Here is a 13,255-nt window from a genome sequence, read left to right as displayed (position 1 = left end):
AGAACCCGCCTGTGCCTAAGTTCCTTGCCACTGCTGAAGTATACTCTTGCTCCCCACCCCCACCGAAGGAAGCTGCCCAAGGCAGGGGTGCTCCTGGCCCAATCAGGCTCGCAGCATCCGGTATCTCATGCGGGACACCAGGGTCGCACAGTTTGCTGCCTTCCCCTCTGAGAACAATCCCGTATCTGTGCTAGTCACCAGATTGATCAGAGCAAGCAAGGCGGGTAAGGAGGCTGGGAAAGGGGCCTCCGCAGGTCGCCTCCCCTGAAGCCGGCGCGGTTCTCCTAGCCCTTAGCTCCCTCCTTGCCACTCGGCGCTCGGCAAACTTTCGGAGTTTTCCTGCAATTGCGTCACGGAAAAGGCAGGCGGGTGATCGAGGCCAGGAGGCGAGGCCCCGCGGCGGCTGACGAGCTCCACCGCGCGGCGCTCCCACCGGGGCGAGAGGTGGCTTTCGGCACCGGCAACTCTGCTGCTGAAACCTTGCAGCTCCCCGACTCCCGGTGCACTTCCCGAATCCCAGCCACCCGGACTGAACCCGAGGGTGGGAGGGCGCCTGCCAGAAGGAAAGAGGACGGAGAGCGGGTGGTGGCACCCTGGCCTCGGGAGGGCGGAGCTGCGCGGTCCTTGCTCCAGGACGCGCGGAAGTGCTGTGGAGTTTGCCCAATTCCCTAGCCTGATTTCCCTCGCTCATACCTCCCTCCCTCTCTCTCTCTCTCTCTCTCTCTCCCCACCCCTCACCTCCCCTGCTGCTTTCTCCTCCTTCTTCGGGACGCCACCTCCTGGACTCCTTTTCCTTCTTTTTTATTTTTTTTATTTTTTTGTTTTGTTTTGGACCTGGCTTCCCGCTGGCAGCGCTGAGGAGTTGCAAGTGCGGTGGAAAGAGGCAAGAGACTAGGACTCAGCTCATCCCTCTCGGGCCGCATCCACAGGGCATCGCAGAGAACGAACCGCCGGCCGGCCGGACAAACAGCCGGTCGCGCCATCTATTCGACGGAACTCCATCTACCAACTACTGTTGAGTGTTTGCTGGCACACCAGTGGTGGTGGGGGGTGATGGTGGAGGTTTCCACTAGTGTTACTTCTGGACAGGGGTTCTAGGACTCCGATCAGGGTCAACTTAGGTACTCCGAAACTGCTGAGGAATTAAGCAAACAAAAGAGGCAGAGAGAGAGAGAGAGAGAGAGAGAGAGAGAGAGAGAGAGAGAGAGAGAGAGAGAGAGAGAGAGAGAGAGAGAGAGAGAGAGAGAGAGAGGCTTGTCCCCCCCTTGTTCTCCGAGGGTAGGGGCTATTGCTGGGCGGGAAGAGGGCACCAGAGCGGGCGAGGCGGGGTCGCACCCCCTAGATTTTGTAGTTATCTGCTGGTTGTGCAAGCTTTTGGCCCTTGTTTTCCCTGCCTGGCTCGTTTGGAGGCCGGACACATCCACCCTTGGAATTGGTTCAGGACTCTGCTGTTATTCTCCTTGCCCCTCTTGGATTTTCTGGATTCTTGAAGACGCGGTGGCCTGGGAGGAGAGAGGAAGGAGGAAGGAACAGATCTTCAGAGGAATGTGAGAGCCTCCCAAAGCCGGAGCTGCTAGAAGGAGCTGGGAGCTGGGAGCTGGGGAGGCAGAAACTAGTCTCCGATCCTGGGACCTTGTTCCGGGGCCGATTCTTTTCTGTTGTACAACATTGTTCTAGTGGAAAGTGTCTGTCGCTTTGGATTCTTGTTCTAGCAGAGCTGTTTTCTTCAGGTCATTTGGCTTTTCTACTTGATGTGAGAGGAGGGAGAGACTCCCTCCTTCTCAGGGGCTGCCAAGGGAGAAAAGAAAAACTGTGGTCATGACCAATCTCTCCCTGCTTACAGGCAGATACCCCAAGACTGGATAAGTCAGTTTCTGGACCATGAACATTTCTTTGAAGAGAAGGCAGCTAGACAGTTTATGCTGAGACCCTGCCTGGGGGTCTGAGTAAGGTATAATAGACTTTGAGCTGCAAGTACACTTTTGGGCACCCTGCTGAGCATCCTGGGTCTGGGCAAGGCATTTCCCTTCCAGTCTTGACCAGGTAGCCTAGCCATGGCACTGAAAGGCCGAGCCCTCTATGATTTCCACAGTGAGAACAAAGAGGAAATCAGCATCCAGCAGAATGAAGACCTGGTTATCTTCAGTGAGACCTCACTGGACGGCTGGCTGCAGGGGCAGAACAGCCGTGGGGAGACAGGGCTCTTCCCTGCTTCTTATGTTGAGATTGTCCGTCCTGGCATCACCACCAACTATGTGGACTACCCTAGCAGCCTTGCAGGCTCCCTGAGTACCCAAGTGAGTTTGTATAACAGCTCTAGTATGGCCAACCCAGCCAGGAGTGGTGAGGGCAGTGGCTTCCTCTCAAACCAAGGAAGCTTTGAGGATGATGATGATGATGACTGGGATGACTGGGATGATGGATGCACAGTGGTAGAAGAGCCAAGGGCTGGTGGCCTAGGTACCAATGGGCACCCTCCACTCAACCTCTCCTACCCGGGTGCCTACCCCAGTCAGCATATGGCTTTCCGACCCAAGGCACCCTTGGAAAGGCAGGACAGTCTGTCATCTGCCAAGCGGGGCAGTGTGGTGGGACGAAACCTTAATCGTTTCTCATGCTTCGTGCGCTCTGGGGTGGAGGCCTTCATCCTTGGTGATGTGCCCATGATGGCCAAGATTGCTGAGACATACTCCATTGAGATGGGCCCTAGGGGCCCTCAATGGAAGGCCAACCCCCACCCATTTGCCTGCTCTGTAGAGGACCCCACCAAACAGACCAAGTTCAAAGGCATCAAAAGTTATATTTCCTACAAGCTTACACCCACCCATGCTGGCTCACCTGTTTACCGGCGCTACAAACACTTCGACTGGCTCTACAACCGCCTTCTACACAAGTTCACTGTCATCTCGGTGCCCCATCTGCCTGAGAAACAGGCCACTGGCCGCTTTGAGGAGGACTTCATTGAGAAACGCAAGCGACGACTCATCCTCTGGATGGACCACATGACTAGCCACCCAGTGCTCTCTCAGTATGAGGGCTTCCAGCATTTCCTCAGCTGCCTAGATGACAAACAGTGGAAGATGGGTAAACGCCGGGCAGAGAAGGATGAGATGGTGGGTGCCAGCTTTCTTCTCACCTTCCAAATCCCCACAGAGCACCAGGATCTGCAGGATGTAGAGGACCGTGTGGATACATTCAAGGCTTTCAGTAAGAAGATGGATGACAGTGTTCTGCAGCTTAGCACTGTAGCATCAGAGCTGGTGCGGAAGCATGTGGGAGGCTTCCGCAAGGAATTCCAGAAACTAGGAAGTGCCTTCCAGGCCATTAGCCATGCCTTCCAGATGGATCCTCCCTTTAGCTCTGAGGCCCTCAACAATGCCATTTCTCACACCGGCCGGACCTATGAAACTGTTGGTGAGATGTTCGCTGAACAGCCCAAGAATGATCTCTTCCAAATGCTTGACACACTGTCTCTCTACCAGGGCCTGCTCTCCAACTTCCCTGACATTATCCACCTGCAAAAAGGTAAGCCCTTCCTAAGTGTGGTGTTCTGCTGTATGGTGACAGCCTGTATGATGACAATAGCTCATCACATTTTCCTGTCTCCATCTCTATTGCAGGCTCAACAAATGTATTGAGATGATTCTGTAGAGAGTGCTGTTGTAGGCAGAGGGATATTGTGGACAGGTTTGGTCTTTGTTCTCACTGAACTTGTGTATACCATGCTGGCCACTCTGGTTTTTCTGTGTTTCATCTGCTCCATCACGCATGGAACCACAGGTACAACAACCCTGGGTTCTGGGAACACAGAGATAACCAGATCCCAGATTGTGCCTTATATGAACCCCTGGTTCAAGGGGAATCAAGACACAGACACAGGTTGCCTTACCCTCTCATAGGCTCAGCTCCTACCTTTGAGGCATTTGAGCCTAGGCCCTCCCTCTACCCTGTCTGCTAGTCTCTCTGTGCAGGAGATCTCTGTCCTCATTTTGCAGATAAGTCTGTGTCCACAGCACAGTGGTTGTGGCTCACATGGGACTATCCCTTCCTCCCTCCAGCTCCCCAAGGACATATCCATATTGGCTGCCTCCCAGGCCCATCATGTTTTCACTTCTCATGGCCCCCTGTGTGGAGGAGGGACAGGATGAGCCCCTGCCTGTTGCTGCTGTTAAGGAACTGCCAGCGAAGTGACTCATCCTGGGTCACATGGAGCACTAAGCTGGGCACAGGGGAATAGAACCAGAGTTCCAGGGCTCTGGTCACATGGGCCAGTGTATCTTCCCTTCCCAAGCTGGGCTTCTCTTGCATAAGAATTGAGTCAGGGGCTGACCTAACAGGTGACTTAGTCCAGACTTAGGGAAGGCAGAGTCAAGAGAGAGGTGTGGTCCTCCCTGGGGCTGGTAACTCAGGAAGAATATATCAGGGCGTGTGGCAGCTCCCAGTACCCTAGGCCCTGAGGTCAAGGAGTTTTACTCTGGGCAACCCCTCTGGTTTGAGTGTAGGGAAAAGCAAATGTTACCTCTGCCCTCAGGCCCCTGTCCTAATCATGATGGTGGCTGTCAGAACTCTGTCTGGCAGCCCTCATCACCTTCTCCTTTACCTCTTTTGTTTGCTGAACCCTCACATCTCCACCTACTTTCTTTCCCTTTCAGCCCCAGGGAATCAAAGCTTGAGTTCTAGCCTGGCTTGACACCCAGTTTTCCTTGTGTCCCTGATTGGGAAAGGCCTTTGCCTTCCTGGACCTTAGTTTCTTAGGCCTTTCAGGTAGAGACTTCTGGGGAAAGCCTGCCCTGTGCCTCAGGCTGGTCCCATAGATCTTCCTTTGCACTCAGAGAGGGGGCCCAGCCTGGCAGGAGCAGACGCCTCCCGCCTCCCTGTGCGGAAGTGGAGCCACACACCGTGCTGGGCCTGGGAAAGCTGGTTCAACCAGCTCCTTGGATGACATGTTTTTGTGTGGGCAGCAAGAGGCTGGGCACAATGATTAAACAGCTATCCCAACACAGTCGCTGGAGACTCTCACTTAGGGCAGAGTTGGGGCAAGAGAGACAATCACAGGTTCACACACTGAGTGTCCCAGACTCTCACCAAAGAAGGGGAAAAAAACCTACATTGTCCTTTCTACCTCAGACAGTTAAGAGAAGCCATGTCTCAGTCTCCACTTGAGATGTTTCCTAGAGTCAGGGGCTTCTGCCTTCTGGGGAAACCGGGCAGCCTGAAGCAGATGCTGCCAGAGGTCATTACCCTGTATCGGCCACCTGCAGTGCAAGCCCTGCTTACTCTAGGTTCTAAGTTCTAGCCTGAGTCTAGAGTGAGTCTGAGAGGAGGGCTTGGAGTTGATCTAAGAGACAGAACTGAGCAGGCTTTGGAAACTGCAGGGGGAGAACATCCTGTACTAGCCTTGTAGATAGAGACTTTTCTCAGAGAAAGTAACAGGATGTTTGGTCCTGCTGCACAGGATTCTATCTGTCCCATCTAGACGTTTGAACAAATTGTGAGCATGTGAGAGAACAGTTGGGGGAGGCCCAGCCAGGCCGGGGAGGCAGGAAACAGGGCCAGTGGCTGGTATGGTCCCTTCAGCACTGAGGTGATTTGACGGCAGAGTAGGTATAGGGCCAAGTATGTTGGAATCTACTGCATCAGGCAGATGGAGGAGGGAACTTCCCAAGGGCTGGTTAATTGGGTTTGATGGTACAGAAGGGAAAGGAGGAAGGAAGGAGGCTTGGACTTCATAGTCTAGGACCACCTCAGTTGGTATGCTTGTGTTCCTGAGGCAGGTCTGGGACTACAGAGCATCCTTGGGGGACCTTGGAGCTTGTGGCTTACCTAAAGCAGGGCAGTTCCTGTAGGTACAAGCTCCTGACAAGGGGACAGATAGGTTCAGCCTTATAGAATTCTTTCTTCACCTCAGCAGTGATTGCTGCTGCTCTGCTCCTTTAGCTTTGCTGTTGATCATATGTATCGCCATGTGTCTGTGTTTGGAGCTGTATATGTGAACATGAGTGAGGGTACCCACAGAGGCCCAAAGAGGGTGCATCTCCTAGAGTTGGAGTTACAGATACTTGTGAGCTGCCAACTACACTCTGGCCCTTTGCAAGAGCAACAAGTATGTTTAACCATCTTTCCAGTTCCAATAGCAGCAGTTGCTCCTCTTTCTTCTTTTTTGAAACAGGGTCTTTCTTTGTACCCCAGGCTAGTCTTTTTTTTTTTTTTTAAAGATTTTATTTATTATGTATACAACATTCTGCTTCCATGTATATCTGCACACCAGAAGAGGACACCAGATCTTATTACAGATGGCTGTGAGCCACCCAGGCTAGTCTTAACTCTTGTTTGTGTTTTGTTTGAGACAGAGTTTCTCTGTGTAGCCCTGGCTGTCCTGGAACTCACTCCGTAGACCAGACTGGTCTCGAACTCACAGAGATCCACCTGCCTCTGCCTCGGAGTGCTGTGATTAAAGGTGTGCACCATCACTGCCTTGCCTCAAACTCTTGATTGTCCTGTTTCAGTCTACTAAGTGCTAGAACAACAGGCATGTTCTACTGTTCTTGATCTGCCTAAGCTATTTTAATTTTTTAAATATTTTATTAATTCTTTGAGAATTTTATGCAGTATAATTTGATCATATTCACCCCTCTCTCTTTCTTCTAATTCTTCCCAGATGCATTCACCTCCCTACTCCCCATTTATTTATGTATGTATGTATGTATGTATGTATTTGATACAAGGTCTTATTAGATAGCCATAGCTAGCCTGGAACTCTCTATGTAGACCAGGCTGGTCTCAAATTCTGTCTCCCAAGAACTGGGATTAAAGGCATGTACCACCATCCCTTATTATTTTTTTAAATAATAAATTGAACTTACTGAGCTCAATTTGAGCTGTTCATATACTCATGCTAGGTGTGGGTGTGAGGCCATCCACATCCACTACAACATAGGTAGCCCACTTATTTTGTTTTTTTGAGAAAGATTCCCATATAGCTGAGGTAGGCCTCAAACTGGATCTTGCTATATGGCCTAAGATGACCTTGAATTTCTGAGATCCTCTTGTTCTAGGATTAGAACAGGATTCTAATCTACCTTTCAAGTACTAGGATTATAGATGTATGTTATCCCACCCAGCCCTCATATCCTGTTTTGTTTTGTTTGAGACAGAGTCTCATTACATAGCCTTGGCTGGCCTGGAACTTGACCTGGCCTTCAACTCATAGACACCTGCCTGCCTCTGCCTCCTGAGTGCTAGAACAAAAGGTGTGTGTTATCATACCTTCTAAGCTTTTATGACAGACAATTGTGTTGCCATGAGTCACCATGGGCAGGTCATTGCTGTGAGTCTTTGGATAGAAAAACAGTTTGCAGCCTGGGGAGATGGCTCAATGGGTAAATCCTACCCAAAAGCCAGGCTCAGTTAAACGTAGTGTTTCTTTGGTGCAAAGGAAAGTAAAGATGGGGTGGTGGTGGTGGTGGTGGGTGGATGGATGGATGGATGGATATCACCCAGAAGTTTGTGCTTGGCATATACAGCATTGAACAACAAAGAACACACTCTGTCTTAAGCAGAGTAGAAGGTGATGACTGACACCCAAGATTGCCCTCTGACTGCCACATGTGTATGGTGGTGCATGCATTCCTGCACCCACACGAACATGCATGCATACAAAAATGCATAAACACATATGTCACACACACATACATACACACATACTTGGAGGCAGTTTACACACCAAAGCATAAAAAGCATTCTGAGTCCTCATTTATGGCAGGTTCAGGCTTTGGCATTTTGTGTATATTAGTTCAGTTAATCCTCAGTTACCATAGAGCTAGTGCTGTTATCGTCCCTTTTTACAGATGTGGAAACTTGTAAGGCACTTGGTTGTTATGAGCAGGCTTCAGCAGCATCACATCTGCTACCATCTGTCCCTTTTAACAGAGGAGACACGTGCAGTCCAGCAAAGCAGTGGTTTTCTGGAGTTGTAACAGCTGGTTCTAAGACTCAGACCTCCTGCCCCCAAATTTAGAGCAGGTAGCTTTAAGTGGGGGAGGGTTAGTAATATGCCTGGGGCTCTGGGGGCTCTGCAGCTGATAGGCTATAAGTCCTCACTCCTCATTCCAGGGATCTAGTGTGCCAGGACAGGAGGCAACCCTGAGGGAATCTCAAACTGAGTCCTAAGAATGTAGAAGTGTTCTTGACAGGCATAATCCAGCCTGTTCTGGTGGGACTCCTTAGCTGTCACTCACTGGTCTCTGTCCCAGACTGAGTCACCAAGTGGGGAAATGATGGTGTCTTAGTTACCTTTCTATTGCTGTAAAGAGACACCACGACCAAGACAACTTATAAAAGAATTTACTGGGGCTCACAGTTTCAGAGGGTTAGAGGTCATGATCGTCTTGGGGGACAGCAAGGCAGCAGGTGGCCAGGCATAGTGCTGGAGCAGCAGCTGAGACTTTGCATCTCATCCGTAGACATGAGGAAGAGAGAGTGTGCATTAACTGGGAATCTGGACTTCTGAAACCTCAATGCCCACCCACATGACACACGTCCTGCAATGAGGCCACACCTCCTAATCCTTCCCAAACAGTTCTACCAACTGGAGAAGCCCCAGATGGGGGCCATTCTCATTCAAACTACCACAGATGGAGAGCACAGTTGTGGCCTCTGCCTCTCTCCCCCCTTTCTGAAACCTTTGCCCCCAGCTCTGTCTGTTTCTGAATACCTAGTGATTGCAGTAGGCTCAGTCTTGCCACTGGGACTTTTATCTCATCAACAAAAGGGGCTTTAATCTTCCATCAAGGCCATGGGCATAAAAATCTTTATTTGCTGGGCATAGTGGTGCAGGCCTTTAATCTCAGCACTTGGGAGACAGAGGCAGGTGGATCTCTGTGAGTTGGAGGCTAGCCTGGGGTACAAAGCAAGTTCCAGGAGAGCCAGGGCTACACAGAGAAATTCTGTCTCAAAAAAAAAAAAAAAAAAAAAAACAAAAACAAAAACAAAAATAAATCTTTAAAAAATCTATTTAACTTACTTTATGTGTGTGGGTGTTTTGCCTGCAAATATGTCCTGCCACCTTTGTGTGGCTCACAACCAGCTATAACTCCAGTTCCAGGGGATCTGATGCCCTCTTCTAGCTTCCAACGGCACCAGGCACACACATGATCCACAGGCACACATGCAGGCAAACATTCATACACATAAAATAATAAAATAAACTTTAATAGAACTAAAGAAGGGCTGAAGAAATGACTCAATGGCTGAAAGTGTGTGCTGCTGTTACAGAGTAGCCAAGTTCAGTTCTCAGCACCCATGTCAGGCAGCTCACTACTGCTTGTAACTCCAGAGGGTGGGGACACTCCAGAGGGAGCTGATGTCCTCCATTGCCACTCCCATGCACACACTGTTCCCCAGCATACAGATAATTGAGAATGAAATCAATCTTTTTTAAAAAGTCAACAGAAGGAAAAGTGTGAGGGCTCCCTTGTACTGGGGACTCCCTTTTGTCCTTTGAAAGTGAGTGCCAGGCATGAACACACTACCTCCTCTTCTTAACTGGCTTAAAGGCAAAGTTAGTCACCTGCCTTTTATTCAAAACTGAATTCATGAACTATTTGTTGATTCAGTCCAATTCTTCCAGACTAAGGCCCCTGCCCATGTTTATCTCTTGCTATCACCGTCTGTCACCTGTTGATTATCAGTCTCCTCTGGTTCTACGGGGACAGGGCTGAGAAGTGGGCAGGGCTTGTATATAAGGGAAGGCATACCAGGTGGCCTTACCAACTGTATGCTAGCAGGCTGGGGACAGGTGCATTGGGAGGCATTCTGCCTGGGGCACTGAGGAGACTTTGGTGTAGAAGTAGAACCTGATCTAGGCCTTGAATTATGAATAGAGATCCAGCAGGCAGGGGTAAGATAGGAAAGAGCTGGGAGGGTTGGATGGACATGGTGTCACTGTGGAAGTCACATGTACAAGAGGCAGGGCAATGGGTGTGGACTGTCATTCTGCAGGCAGTGAAGAGCCAGGCGTGTCATCCAGTTTAGGGAACATCTTTGGATACTAGGAGATAGACTCTCAAATGAAGGAGATGTCATTGTTATAGCAGTCTGGGAATGAGATGAGTCAGTTCAGCAGACGTGTCCACAGCTGCCTGGACCAGACCTTGAGGGACCTGGGGAACAGAGGAACATGACAGTCCCTGAACTCACTCAGCTCACAACTCAGGGGAAGCCAGCCAGCCAGAGTGTGACAGCTAGGATACAAGATGTTGGGAAGCCTCAGACATCATAGGGTACACAGAGGCTTTCTTGGAAGAGAAAGGCCAAAGCTAAAATAGGAAACAGTGGGGCCTATGATGTCCTGATGGAGACAGTCAGGTGGCTTCAGGAGGAAGTTGGGGCGGAGCCATTTGGGGTGTCATTCGCCTTTGTGAGACTAGAGGGATGTACAGGGAGTGAGTAGGGTAGGTTTAAGCCCTCACCTGCCTGTCCTGCGCTCTATCCTGCCAGGTGCTTTTGCCAAAGTGAAGGAAAGCCAGCGCATGAGTGATGAGGGCCGCATGGCTCAGGAAGAGGCAGACGGCATTCGCAGGCGCTGCCGTGTGGTAGGCTTCGCCCTGCAGGCTGAGATGAACCACTTCCACCAGCGCCGTGAGCTTGACTTCAAGCATATGATGCAAAGCTACCTGCGCCAGCAGATTCTCTTCTACCAGCAGGTGGGCCAGCAACTGGAGAAGACCCTTCGCATGTACGACCATCTCTGACCAACTGTGGCCACATATGCAAGGCCTCTCCCATCTGGACCTGGTCACTGCAGTCCACCCCACTCCAGGCCTCCCAGCCACTAGCAGTGGCTCAGGTGCTCAGGAGTGGATGAGGTGAGTGAGTGGCTTGTTAAAAGTCCTGGTACCCCTGGAGAAGTCTTCCCTCGCTTTAGAGATGGGTGAATAGAGATAGTTCTCTGAGCCAAAGCCTGGGCTGCTGGTCAGTCCCTAGAGAGCAGGCTTCTCTGGAGCCTATAGTGCACGCTCACCTGGCCACCACATCCTGTTTATTCCCTGGACTCCACTGACTGCTGTGGCCATGGCTGAGACATTGATGACCAAGTTTGGAACATGCCTGTCCTGGAAGAGCCACCTTTCAAGATGGATATCAGATAATGCAGTATGGCAGTGACACTTAAGGATTCATGGAAACTCCTTGAAGGAGCACAGAATTCTGCTGGTCAGGGGACACTACACGGAGTAGGTAACATTCCAGAAATATCTTGAAGAATTACAAGGACCTACAAGACAGTAAATGGAGTGAAAGACATTTTGGGGAGAGGGCCGTTGTCTCTCCTCTTCCTTACCTTTCCCAACCAAATTTGGTGTCCTCTTCATGGGTTCTGATCTTTATGACAGAGGGAGGGATCATCCTTGCTCCTTGGTCCCTGGCTTTCCCTGCCCTACCCATCCTTCTGCAGGAGGGACTGCCGGCCAACTCCCTCCTATAGGTCTTGGACTCCCCTCTACTGTGGTTGGGGACACCCCCCCCCCCACACACACACTTCTTTGATTAGGGGACTATGCAGCAAATTTCCCTTTTCTGGGCTCAAGGTGCTCAAGCCATGAAGCACTGGGCCCCAGTGTTGCCCTTCTGGAGGAGCCCTCAAAAGTTACCAGTAGTAACTCCCCATTCTAGCAAGTCCAGGTCCTGAGCTCCCAGGCACCTTTGCTTCTGTGGGCTGGTCTTCTCAAATCCTTCTCATTGCACAGTGGGAAATCTGAGAGAAAGAAACCCGGAACTTTAGACCCTCTGCTCCCGGCCAGACTCACGGTCTAGTTGTGCCACTACCGACTATGTTTACATTCTCCAGGAGGTACTGCCCCTTTACCCTTCAGGCCAGGATGTGGCCAGCAGCATGTTGTTGGGAAGTGACCTTGTCCCCCTTGCCTTCCTGGGAAGCCATGGTCTGCTCCTGGGTCCTGCTGCTTGACTCTTTTTTCTTGATAAACCTTTTACAATACTGTAACAGAAGCATGGCCTTTTTTTTTTGAATCCTAGAAGTTGTGAGAGTTGGGGAGAACAGAATCCAAACTGCCCCACTGGACTGGATTCAATGTTCTTGGTGGGCCTAAAAATTAATTCATAACTTCAAAACATAGGAGCAAAGCTATTCTAGTCAGAGGCAGTAGAAGGCTCCATACCCCTAGCTGGTTACATGGGCCTCCTCATTGTTTGCCTGTGCCTTAGTGTGTGTGTGTGTGTGTGTGTGTGTGTTCGGGGGTGGTACTCATGGAGGTCAGAGATCAATGTTGGGTGTCTTCAGTTGCTTTCTACTTTATTTTTGAGCTTCTCATTGGTCTGAAACTTACTAATTGGGCTAGGCTGGCTGGCCAGTGTACAGGGATCCTCCTGTCTCTGTCTCTCCAGTGCTGGAATTACAGGCAAACAGCATGTATGTATAGTCTTGGCTGGCCTGGAAATTATAGATTTACCTGCCTCTGCCTGCCAGTGCTGTGATTAAAGACATGTGCAGTCATGTCTGAGTTCTGTTTTTTGTTTGTTTGTTTGTTTGTTTTAAGATTTATTTATTTATCATGTATACAGTGTGTGCCAGAAGAGGGCACCAGATCCCATTACAAATGGTTGTGAGTCACCATGTGGTTGCTGGGAATTGAACCTAGGACCTCTGGAAGAACAAATCAGTGCTCTTAACCACTGAGCCACCTCTCCAGCCCCAAGTTCTGGTTTTTTACTTATGTAGATGGTAGAGATTTGAACTCATGTCCTTACACTTATGCTATAAGCACTTTACTGACTGAGCCATATTGCTAGCCGCCCCTTTGTCTCCAAAATGGGTGAAGTCCTGTACAGGGTTTCAGGTGTTACAGTCTTTGTGCTGAGGACTGTAAGAGAGTGTGAGACTGTGCCCAGCATAGTCCCAGGTGATGCCTGCCCTAAGGAGCTGTCCCTAGAAAGCTCCAGTCCCATCAGTCTTGGGTGCCCAGCCCTGCAGTGGTTCCCATTTTAGAACTTAAAGGAGTCATCTCCATACCCTTGGGAGTGCCCTGGTGACTGAGAAGAATTCTTTCTCATATGGAAAGAGCAGATGAGCTGTTTCTCTTTCAGAGGCAGTAGGGATTTTCCAGGGTCAGGTTCACTAGGGAGAGTTTTGGTCAGATCAGAGTCTGAGGAGCTCGTGGCAGGGGGTAAGGAATGGGCCTCATTTAGGCCATAGTGTCCTTAAAGGAACTTTTGGAATGGAGGCCCTTGGCTCTGGGTC

At 50.3% G+C, this 13,255-nt stretch overlaps 1 protein-coding gene across 2 annotated transcripts; it reads left to right on the top strand.

Annotated features, from left to right (window-relative positions):
• The first annotated feature begins 896 nt into the window (after window positions 1-896).
• Snx33 (sorting nexin 33) lies at window positions 897-12,006 on the top strand. 2 transcript variants are annotated; one of them, XR_003485189.2, is made up of 3 exons: window positions 897-3,525; window positions 3,621-3,780; window positions 10,498-10,632. XR_003485189.2 is itself a non-coding variant. In XM_027415010.2 (3 exons), exons 2-3 carry the CDS (start codon window positions 2,055-2,057, stop codon window positions 10,749-10,751), a joined length of 1,725 nt encoding a protein of 574 aa, XP_027270811.1. In that variant the 5' UTR covers window positions 897-1,547; window positions 1,844-2,054; the 3' UTR covers window positions 10,752-12,006. The 2 variants fall into 2 exon arrangements, 1 of the variants encoding a protein (XP_027270811.1); XM_027415010.2 differs by lacking the exon at window positions 3,621-3,780 and having other exon boundaries at window positions 897-1,547; window positions 1,844-3,525; window positions 10,498-12,006.
• Window positions 12,007-13,255: the final 1,249 nt, after the last annotated feature.

The sequence above is a fragment of the Cricetulus griseus genome, chromosome 4 (assembly GCF_003668045.3).
Source record: "Cricetulus griseus strain 17A/GY chromosome 4, alternate assembly CriGri-PICRH-1.0, whole genome shotgun sequence".
Taxonomy (NCBI): domain Eukaryota; kingdom Metazoa; phylum Chordata; class Mammalia; order Rodentia; family Cricetidae; genus Cricetulus; species Cricetulus griseus.
Note: the sequence above shows the minus strand (reverse complement) of the source record. Positions and strands in the feature narration are given on the sequence as shown.